Raw genomic sequence first — 11,224 nt, forward strand, 5'->3', positions numbered from 1 at the left:
TTTATTTTTCTTCTTCCTAAACTTTTCTTATAAAATTGGCAACAATAATTATTGGTTTTTTTTTTATAAAAAAAAATTGAATTAATATATTTTTTTTATTATTGATGCAGTTAAAATATAGTTAAATTAAATTTTTATTACTTAAAAAAAATATAATTTGAAAGAAATATTAATATCTGTATTGAATAACAAAAAAAATTAATTAGAAAATATAAACCATAAATGTAAAAATGAATGAAAAGAATTTTGAAAAATAAATATTAATTTAAGAAAATTTAAGACAGAGATATAATCAACACTAAATTTATATATCCTATAAAATTACACGTTAATTTCTTAAACTGTTACTACAAAAACTAGAAATTTCTTTTTTACTTACAATATTTTCCCGTTAATTTAAAGAAAAAAAGTCAAAATTTCAAAAAATAGTTTGACTAAAATTGAAACTAATTCTAACACCCTCTAATTAAATTTAGAATATACAACAGAGTGACCCCCAGAATTGCGTAAAATATTCCTAATATCGCACGGAAATCCAAAGGGCAAGAAACTGGAAACAGCAAGTCACCATCTCATTTTCCCATTGATGATGGAGTCTCTTTTTTAAATCAATGCCCACCCATCAACCTACCCATATGAATTTCTCGACGACCCAGATTCTGAATTCAATCAAAATTCCGAAGCTATGGAAGATGAAGGAAGAATCAACCCTCTATTGTCCAAAACCAAGTCAAATTTAAACCAATACGGGTTTGAGCTGAAGAGCTTCGGATCTTGTCTCTCGTGGGTCTGCTTAGATCAGTCTAGTTTATGGAAAGCTGGGTTCTCATGGTCTGTCTTCTTCCTCCTCGCAGTGGGTTCTCCTCTGGTTTCCCACTTCGTTCTTCTCTGCTCTGATTGTGATAATAAGCACAGGAGACCTTATGATGCACTGGTTCAGTTGTCTCTTTCTGTTTTTGCCGCCATTTCTTTTGTGTGTTTGTCTTGTTGGGCTCGCAGGTATGGACTCAGGAGGTTCCTGTTTCTGGATAAGTTGGGTGATTTGAGTGAGAAAGTTAGACATGGATATGAGAGGGAGCTTCAGGTTTGTTCCTGTCGATAACTTGGTATTTGCTTTTTGTTGGCTAATTAGTTAGTGAAATGATTGAATTGGGAACCTGAAAATGTTTGTATCTAATTCTGCAGTAAATTTTCGTTTTGATTCTTTAGAATCATTCTCTTTAATCTCCATGAATCATGAAGCAATTTAACCAGGGGTTGATGATTTTGAAGATGCTTCCGCAGTTTTTTTGTCTCATATAATAGATGTGTTAGTTTGTAAGCCAAAAACATATGCTGTTATTAGAGTTGTCTACCAGTTATATAACATAGATTAGTATGGATCATTAGGTAGGACTAAGCTATTAATCAGAATTGGCTGTGGTTCTATGTTAAATTGTAACCAGAATGATATATGCTCGGAAAGAGTTGGTCAATAGCTATGCAAGATAGTATGGATCCTTATATTTTATATCCTCTAACAAAATTTTTAAAGAATTTCATTAGAACCCAGTAAAAAAAAAAAAAGCCATTTTTTGTCATTAATTATTATTAAGTTTGATGATTTTGAAGTTTTTTTTTTTGGGGGGGGGGAGGGGGGGAGGACGGATTGCATATTTCTACATGGTACAAGAGAAACAGACGAATGATTGTAACCATAATGAATAGAAATTGGTTAAGAACACCCAGTTAGATATCTGGTTTGACAGATCCAAGCATGTATAATACTAAAGCTTGTACCTCGAAAAGCAGATGACTAACATTTGAAATCATTGCATAAGTGGAGTGGAAGATGCAAATCTGAAACCTTCATGACTTCTTTCTTTTGTGTAGAGTGTAGAATAGTATTAGGCAGATTCAATCCAGACAGATTCGAGAGGGTGCCGGGGATCGCACGGTGCATCTAGTTTTTTCATATTTAGCATTCTTATGGGCCAACGATTTTTACGATTCTGGAATGGAATATTCAATTTGAAGTCTCAATGAGTTGTTTCTTTTGGGCGGGAGTTGTAGAATAACAGTACTAGACAGATTCAGTCCAGATATTCTGGGGGATACCGAGCTTCACATGATTGCATCTATTTTTTTCATATTTAGCATCTTAAAGGGTCAAATTTGCACATTTCTGCAGTGGAAGATTCAATCTTAAATCTTGATTGAGTTTGTTCTTTGGTTATGGATTGTAAAATAGTATTAGACAGATCAGATTCAGACAGATTCTGCATTGTTTTTTTTGTTCTTTTAATGTTTCTTGGTGTCACTGAAAATGTGAACTTCTGGTTCTTGCAGAAATCGTTGAAGCTCCTCTGCATTTTTGTCCTCCCTTCTTTTGCCCTTGAGGGTATATACAGGATATGGTGGTATGCTACAGGAGCCTCCCAAATACACTTCTTTGGGAACAAGTATGCCAGTTATATCATATCGTGCACTTTGCAGCTATCCTCATGGCTTTACCGAACGTCCATTTTCATTCTAGTGTGCATTTTTTACCGCGTAACTTGCTATCTGCAAGTACTTAGATTGGATGACTTTGCACAATATTTTCAAGGAGAAACTGAGGTCAGTTCAATCTTGAAAGAGCACCTCAAGATCAGAAGAACTCTCAGGATTATAAGCCATAGATTTCGAGCATTCATTTTGCTGTCTTTAGTTTTGGTCACTGCAAGCCAGTTCATTGCATTACTCCTGACTACACGTCATAGTACTTCTGTCAATATCTATGAGGCTGGAGAACTTGCTGTAATTCTTCCTAACCTGTTCTCTTAATAAAATCTTAATATCGGTTATGAGTCAAAACAGTAATGTCTATATGATCATTGTTGCAGTTGTGCTCTATCAGCCTAGTGACTGGACTATTCATCTGCCTACGAAGTGCCACAAAAATCACGCACAGAGCACAATCTGTTACGAACCTTGCTACGAAATGGCATGTATGTGCCACAATAAACTCTTTCGATGAGCCTGATGGTGACACTCCGACAACCCAGATTGCTTCAACCCAAGTGTTTCCTGCCAGTTCTGATGACTCAGATTATGAAGATGGAGATGGAGAAGATGATCTGGATAATACCAAGTTATTGCCTATTTATGCACATACAATCTCGTTCCAGAAGAGACAGTCTCTAGGTTAGTACGAAAGCACCAATCTCTTTCCTGTCCGTTGTTTTTGCATTGTATTGCACAATTGGAATTGATCAGGTTGATGATGTATATTGCAGTAACATATCTAGAGAACAACAGAGCAGGAATTACAGTGTACGGATTCATGCTGGATCGAACATGGCTTCACACCATATTTGGGATTGAATTAGCTCTATTACTTTGGCTGCTCAACAAGACTCTTGGTATTTCTCAATTTTCTCTTTGCCTATCATATAAATGTAGAACTGTGTTTGTGCACGTGTGAGCTTGAGCTCCGCAGAGAGGGAGAGATCAATATCAAGGGATAAGAAACTGTAGCTAACATTAGATGAATTATAATACCGCACATCCCTAGATGTTTCTCCATTGGTACTCTTGATCGATTTAAGTTTAAGACAGTTCCTGGTCAATTATATGCCTTACCTATATATAAATACGAAAGTTAATTACGAAACTATTCTATGATTATATTGAGAAAGGAATAGCAAACCAGCTAAAATCTTCTATAGACATGTCTAAAGGAGGACAGCTTTTCTTGCTTAGCCAAAAAGCAGGAATGGCAAGTCCCATATCCCAGAAGTAAATTAAATTGTGATGAAATAAATATAAATTTAGAAAATGAAAATTAGAAATCCTTTTTGTTTACCCAACATAACCTATATCTTGAACTCACTTGTTCTGCCATTTCAGCAGTTTCTGACTTTTGTATTTGTTCGACAGTGAGTTGGTCGTGAAAGTAGCTCGATTCACCTTTCTTCATTTGCGAGGAAGATGGGAGTCGATCTGCATACCGAGTTGAACAGCATTTTTCGTACAGAATCCCGGCGTGTTCTCCTAACATAGTTTTTATAAGATGTCATGTATACACAGTAGATCATATATGATTTTATATCATTGTGCGTCTTCTTCTTTTTTTCCTTTTGGGGATTAAGTCATAATTTTCTACAAGTCTAGGATTTTTGACCTGCTTTGTTTGTAATTTTGTATACAACAGTAATGAGAGTGATATTGACCATCAGGTACTGTAAGTCATTTGAATGATCAATGATATTAAATAGTTGACTTTTCTAAGTAATTACATTAAAAGTTTATGCTTTTTAGATAATTAATTATTTAATTTTCCCTATTTTTTTCTCTGTTTTTGGCTGTTTCTTCATATAGTTGGATGTATATATATATATATATGCATGTGTGGTATGGTTGGATAAGAAACACAGTTTCTTGAGAAAAAAAAACAAATATAAACTGCAAAAATTATAAGAAAGAACTTAATTGAAACTGGGTATGTAAAAGAATTATAATTTATTTTTGTATTTTGAATAAATAATATAATTTAGTGTAATAAATTAAAAAAAAATTAAAATTATTGTTAAAATAAAAAATATATATGTTTTGGTGAATTAGAGGATACGTGAAAAGATTCACATACGAAAATATATAAATTTTTTTTAAAAAATTAAATAATTCTAATCAAATTTAAAAAATATATATATTTTTTCTGAATCGAAGCTAATAACGCTAAATTTTGGTGAATCCGCGTAAGAAAATTACTCAGATGTTTTCGAAACTACAAAATTAATTAGATATTGTAAAGGATTTTCTATCTGTTATTCAGTAAAAATCGTGGTTCAAGACAGTTGTGCTGGCCGATGATATTCGGCAATCTGGCAGCGGGTGCGTGCGTCGCTTTTAACATTGGAATCAAATGATCATTGAATAATATAGGGTTTTTTTCCAAAATTTTTGTGTCGTTATATAGGAATTTGCTGTGTGTTGTTTAAAAGATAAAATTTGGGCTTATTTGCCAAGTCATTCACTGGATGACAAATAAGAAGCCAAGGGGGTCTGATTTCATGGCAAATCAGATGAAATCAGACAAGAATAATCTGTTCTCTGACCAGTAAGAAACTAAACAATGACTAACTGTTGCCGGGAACTTCTCATTCCATGGCGGCTTTTGGTTTGGGTATTTTCTTCTTTGTCACTATCGATTAGTCCCTGGAGCAAAAAACCAGATTTCAATTGGGATTTCCGTAAATGGTCAACTAATTTGAAAAACCCATGGTACTCCTTTGCGAACTCTGTGAATTGGGTATTATCTATCTCCGTCAAGAAACGAGGACTGCAACCAAGGACTCTTGTCAATGGCTGTAAGTTTAGATTCTGGTTGTGAGCTTATCTTGGTTGTTTTAATGGCGGTTCCCTGGTTTTGTTAATCTCTTTGTTGCGTTATATATACTTGGTTTGCTTTGATTTGTGTGATTGATTTTGGGGTGGGGAGGGGGGGAGAGAGGCGCTTAATCTGTAAGTGGGAAATTTTTGTTTTGCCTGCAATGTGTTTGTTTTATGTCCTCTAAGAAAATTCTAAAGATTACTGGGTAGAACTCTGTTTATATTTTGGTTGTATAAAATAAACTCAGATCTTTGTAATAAATCTTACTCTGCATTTGCCTCAGGTTTTGAATGTGGGGAAAATTCCCATTATGAAGGAATTTAAAATGAGAAAGATGGTAATTTAAATGCACAAATAATGCTTTAATACTAAGATTAAAATGAAAATTTGAAATAAGAATTTACTAAAGATTGAATTGGAGTTGAATAAGAAACAAGCTTGTAGTAGGGACATTACAAGCCAAGTGAAAAGTCATCTTAAACTACACTTTAAAGAAGAGACCTTTTTACTTGTTATTCAGGACTATAGAAGTGCCAAACAGGTTAGTTGGTTTACGTTGATTTTGCTGATTTTTCTCTTGGTAATTTATTAGAATTTATGTTCTTGGATAAGAAGTTTCTGATTCATCAATAAATCATTGTGGAAACAACCAACCGTCCTACCTCCTGACCATAAAAGGAGACCTTTTGGATAGAATGTGACCAGAAAATTACAGTCTGGTCCAGTCCGAACCAAAGTGATACTGCTCCAGTCTTCAGTTGGGAACTTTCTTCAAGTTTGGCTTCGGTTTGGTCTGGACTGGTCCAGTTTCAGTCCGATCCAATCCAGTTCCACACTGTTGCTTGCATCCTGGTATGTTTAGTGTTAAGATGAACCCAATTAGTCAAAATTTTGGTAGTTTACGTTAGGAAACCTCTTCCTGCAGTTGCTATATTAAGTTGTGGTTCTAAGCAGGTGTCTTCAATGGTGGAATCTACTGTGAAACTTGGACATATGAAACATAAGGGATCATGTTTCAGTACATTATGCAAGTATTTAGTGTTAGAAATTTGTTGCAGACCATTCTTGTGTTTTCTTTTCTTGTTTCTATGTATCTGTTTTCCCTTGTAATTGATCGAAAACTGAATTTTCTGATCAACAATCCTTACTCGTTACTCCATTACAGTCACACTCTCATGTTCCAAAATTTGGCCAGTGGGACAAGGATGATATACCTTATACAGCCTTCTTCGAGAATGCACGTAGGGAAAAGTCTGGAATGAAGATGAACCCAAATGATCCTGAGGAGAACCCGGAGGCATTTATGCTTGCAATGGGAGGCCGTGAAAGCAATAGTAATTTCCGTCAAGCTCAGTCCCCTCTCCATGTTAACTCTAACATGTCAGTTTCAGCAGGAAAACACCATGCTGAAAGAAAATCAAGGCACAGCCCTTCTACAGAAAATGCTTCTCGTAACCAAGATGCCTGGAGCCATAGGAGGATAAGATCAGAATCTCTTGTCAATAGAAGCAATTTCGATTATTCACAGCAGAAACCAGGTATGAGACAGGCAAAATCTGAATACAATAAGGATGTCAATAATGGAAGGTATGCTTTTTCTGGGACAGGACACCCAAGGCACAAAAGTACTGGAAGTTCTATTCCAGATGACAATAAGGTAACTTCCCTTTCCTTTCATCAGCAAAGGCTAATTCAATCTGTGGTTTAAAGAAAGTAGTAGATTTAGGAATTTAATGAGAATTAAACCAAACACAACCATATCTCTCATGTTTTTTTCTTTATTTCTTTTCTTTATTGGACTTTCAAATGAGATGTGGCAGCATAACATATCGCAATCAGTTCCAAAGTTCGGGGATTGGGACGAAAGAGACCCTAAATCTGGTGAAAGATTCACTGCTATTTTCAACAAAGTGAAAGAAGAGAGGCAAGTTGGATCTTCTAACTTAGCTCCTGTTGCCCAACGACCGAGCAATTATCCTGATAGTCAGGCTGCCAAGCATGAAGGTGTAAAGGTAAGCATTAACTAAACAAAACTACTTATTTAGGTACCCAAAGAAATTTGGTTTCGCGTATTTTCTAGCCAAACCAGCTATAAGTTACTTCGACCAGAAAATGAGTTATGGCAGTTCTTTTCAGAATCAATGACTTCTAAACTAAATAATAAGTTCTAAAGATTTACTTTTCTCTGTTGGCTTATAAGCCATGTTCAAAAAGTTAATTCTGTTTTTTTTTTTTTTATATTTTTACCAACAGATCCTATCTTATCAAATTCTTGCTTGTGTCTCTTTCTTGTTCATTTTGTTAAAACTTCTGTGCTTATAGACATTATCTTACTAAAAGTTTATTTATTTAAAGCTTATAAAAAAAAAACGTATAGAAGTACACTGTAATGAACATATTTTTCTTTCTTTTTCTTTTTCTAAGAATTTGTAAATCAGAAGTAAATAAGTTAAATCAAACAACTCGTGCTATATTGGTCAACTTAACCTGGCATTAGGTTTTCAATTCGAGTGTAGACTAAGTTTGAGTCTCTTTCTCTCGAACATCATTTCTCTCTGGTGGTTCTTTACTATCTACCCTGTAAGTGAATGAACTTCATATCACAGATTCATTTCATTAATTACGAGAGGCATTTACTTCTCATTGAAGAAAAAGTGACAAAAAAAACTATAGCTTTTGGTTTCCAAATTTATATGTATTTCATTTTAAAAAATTATATAAGTTAGTTAACAATGAAGAAAATGTGTATATATTTTACTGTTTTCTTTGTTATATACTTATTTCACGATACTGATGTAGGTCTGTTGCTGTCTCTTTTCGAGAAAGTGATCAACACCCGATAACACCCCGACCCCGAGGACCTTAGATTGTTTTCTTTATATATATTGTCTAAGAACCTACACTGTACACTTCTACTCTCTGAAGTTGTAGTTATGGTTTGTATTGGTTTCCTTTCCTTGTTTAAAGGCAAGAATAACTTTAAACAGAGGCATCTGAGGTTGATAGCGATTTTTTCTTCAATGGTGGATTTTATATTATGAAAGAGTATTCTTACAGTCTAAGAGGCATAATGCCTCGCCCCCCAAAAAAACAGAAATTTCTTGTTAAAATATATTTTTATTGTATGTATTTTCAATTATTTTTCAATTAATATTTTAGTTGTGAAAAGATACATTATTAATAATAAATTAAATATTTTTTATCAGCATAAGATTTTGAGTTGCGTCAAGTTCAATTTATTATTTAACATTGTATCGAAGTTTGAGATTTTAGTTTTGATTCTCTAATATATTGACGTCTAATTTTATTCATGCATCTGGGATAAGTGTACGATATTTTTTTTTTGAACTTTTGAAATGATCAATTTATTTTGTTTTTAGATTAATCTATCGTATGCTCATGTATTTATCGGATAGACGGAGGTATATTGACAAATGTGTACGCAAACATTATTTTGACAATGTAACTTTTTCCATGCACAAAATTAAATCTACACAATTACATTGTGACAAGCGACTTATGTATAATAATAAGTACTTGTGTTTAATTTTATTTGCTAAAATTTAAGATATCAGAGATTTTAAATTATGATAATGTTATAATTTAGGTTGGAATTATTTTAAAAACCCATGAACTTTTCTCGTGTTGCCAACAATATATTGTCATCTAATTCATATTATAACATTCAAGATGGTTGATGTAGTTATACTTTTAGTAGCGCATTAGACTAAAGATAATTAGGTTCAATTTAATCTTCAAATTTGTAATCAAATTAAATTTTTTTTGGCTAATTTTTTTTCAAATGTAAATGTACATAAATTTTTATGAATTTTATAATTAAGTGAATAAAACAAAATTACTAAAAATAAAGATTTAAAAATAGTCAATAAATACGTTTATAAAAAATATTTACTTAAATATTTAAAAATATTTATAATAAGATTAAGTTTAAATAGGTTAGAGCCAATAACACAAGTTCATTCCTTTATAACGGTTCAGAAAGTAAAATACCTCAATAAAAAAGAAGATATATTTGAAAATAAATAAATGAAAGAAAAATACGCATTTGAATTCTGAAAAACGATCGGAGTAGGAACCAACATAAAGTTAGCATGTTTATATATAATAAGATTGAGAGAGGTACCGACCAACATAATAATCTCCGTTTTCTGTAAGAGAAACATTGAAGCTGTTCGTTCTGGTTCGCTTCGATTCAATTCAATTCGATCACTGCAAATCTTCTTTCATCTTCTCCCGATTATAATTACAATTACTCTTAATTTGTATTCTTTAGTTCTTGGTTTTGTTTTTCTTTTTAGTTTCTTGTTTTTGATTGTGAAGAGTTGTAGTTGTTAAACAAATGGTAGTAGGACGAGTTGATGTTTTGATTCACCGATTGAGTTTACAATATCTGAAATTCTAGAGTTTAACTTTGGAATATCAAGAAAGAGAAAGAAACTTAAAGAAAATTGTGAAGTTATTATTTATGTTGTTTTTTTCGGGATTTGGAGATACGTGTTCTTTGGTTCTAGTTTTTGGTTTTCTTTTCAGCTTCTTGTTTTTGATTGTGAAGAGTTGTGGTTGCTAAACAAATGGCGATAGGGTGAGTTGATGTTTTGATTCGCAGATTGAGTTTGTAATATATGAGATTTTAGAATTTGACTTTGGAATATCAAAAAGGAGAAAGAAACTTAAATAAAGTTATGAAGTCATTATTTCTATTGTTTTTTCGGAGTTTGGAGATCTGTTTTCTTTGGTTGTTTGTTTTTGTTTTCCTTTTCAGTTTCTTATTTTTGATCATGAAGATTTGTGGTTGTTAAACAAATGCCGACGGGACAAGTTGATGTTTTGATTCACTTATTGAGTTTGTAATATTTGAGATTTTAAGGTTTGACTTTTGGATATCAAGGAGAAAGAAATTTAAAGAAAGTTGTTCGACTCATTATTTCTCTTATTATTATTATTTTTTTTAAATTTGGAGATATGTGTTCTTTAGTATTTATTTTTGTTTTTCTTTTTAGTTTCTTATTTTTGATTGTGAGGAGTTGTGGGTGTTAAACAAATGGTGGCAGGGTGACTCTTCTGTGAACATATTTATTTCTTTAGGTGCCACTTTGTCTCACCGAGACTTGACGGTGATGTGGTGGATATTGTCTTCGACAAGGGTCGTACCGAATCTCCAGTCTTCGAGAATCGAGTGCTTCAATCAATTAAGCCTCATGACCTTGAGTCATGGGCACTTGTGTTCTCTCTGTTGACATCAGGAGGATAGTGTAGTTGATAAATTTGAAGATAAGATGGAGGAAGGTGGGCATCAGAGATTAATTCTCCAAAGGAGATACCTTTTTTTTATAGGAAGCAGGTCAGGGGAGTCCCACTCCTAAATGAGGAGGTTGTGAAGGAGGACTCTGAAGGACATACGGGCAGATCATCTGGATGTTGTCATAGAAATACTTCTGCAGGAGATGAATACTCAGAGTCTGAGAGTGAGAATCTTATGGATATCAATGGTGAACAGGGGGAGAATACTTAACATTCTTATGGATACCAATGATAAAGTGAAAATGAATATTGGGAGGGAAATGGCATATGGGTTCCCATTGACTTCGTTGAGGAAAATTAACATTCTTATGTCCTTTAATCATCCTTTGGTTGTGAACGCTAAATAAGTTATGAAATAATATGTTGTGGGCGGACTGTGATTGCTTATGGTCCTCTAAGTTGTATGATTTTGTCGAATATTTCTTTGTTTCCGTCGTAACTTCTGTAGATATTCCCACTAACGAAAGTAGAAGGTTCTTAACTTTTTACAACTTTTATTTATTTGTTCGCTTGTCATTTTATTTCTTTAAATATTTTCAACATTGTTTG

At 33.2% G+C, this 11,224-nt stretch overlaps 2 protein-coding genes across 3 annotated transcripts; both read left to right on the forward strand.

The window, feature by feature from the left end:
* Positions 1-500: 500 nt before the first annotated feature.
* Positions 501-4,255, forward strand: MRB1 (transmembrane protein, putative (DUF3537)). The gene is made up of 5 exons (XM_088208045.1): positions 501-1,084; positions 2,329-2,778; positions 2,865-3,165; positions 3,258-3,383; positions 3,901-4,255. Exons 1-5 carry the CDS (start codon positions 686-688, stop codon positions 3,912-3,914), a joined length of 1,290 nt encoding a protein of 429 aa, XP_088064171.1. The 5' UTR covers positions 501-685; the 3' UTR covers positions 3,915-4,255.
* A 441-nt stretch (positions 4,256-4,696) lies between these two features.
* Positions 4,697-8,396, forward strand: LOC110825318 (RPM1-interacting protein 4-like). 2 transcript variants are annotated; one of them, XM_088208210.1, is made up of 4 exons: positions 4,697-5,330; positions 6,549-7,010; positions 7,174-7,365; positions 8,153-8,396. In XM_088208210.1, the coding sequence occupies exons 1-4, from the start codon at positions 5,325-5,327 to the stop codon at positions 8,180-8,182; spliced, it is 690 nt and encodes a 229-aa protein (XP_088064336.1). In that variant the 5' UTR covers positions 4,697-5,324; the 3' UTR covers positions 8,183-8,396. The 2 variants fall into 2 exon arrangements, with proteins under 2 accessions (XP_088064336.1, XP_088064335.1); XM_088208209.1 differs by having other exon boundaries at positions 4,698-5,330; positions 6,519-7,010.
* Positions 8,397-11,224: the final 2,828 nt, after the last annotated feature.

The sequence above is a fragment of the Carica papaya genome, chromosome 7, assembly GCF_054855325.1.
Source record: "Carica papaya isolate Zhongbai chromosome 7, ASM5485532v1, whole genome shotgun sequence".
Taxonomy (NCBI): Eukaryota; Viridiplantae; Streptophyta; class Magnoliopsida; order Brassicales; family Caricaceae; genus Carica; species Carica papaya.

What these genes read in the sequence shown, in the direction of transcription:
- MRB1 (XM_088208045.1), top strand. Translation starts at nt 686, where the DNA reads ATGGAAGATGAAGGAAGAATCAACCCTCTATTGTCCAAAACCAAGTCA. An exon ending in GATATGAGAGGGAGCTTCAG is followed by an intron (nt 1,085 to 2,328) that starts GTTTGTTCCTGT and finishes TGGTTCTTGCAG; the next exon opens with AAATCGTTGAAGCTCCTCTG. An exon ending in ATGAGGCTGGAGAACTTGCT is followed by an intron (nt 2,779 to 2,864) that starts GTAATTCTTCCT and finishes TCATTGTTGCAG; the next exon opens with TTGTGCTCTATCAGCCTAGT.
- LOC110825318 (XM_088208209.1), top strand. An exon ending in CTATTCCAGATGACAATAAG is followed by an intron (nt 7,011 to 7,173) that starts GTAACTTCCCTT and finishes GAGATGTGGCAG; the next exon opens with CATAACATATCGCAATCAGT. An exon ending in CCAAGCATGAAGGTGTAAAG is followed by an intron (nt 7,366 to 8,152) that starts GTAAGCATTAAC and finishes ATACTGATGTAG; the next exon opens with GTCTGTTGCTGTCTCTTTTC.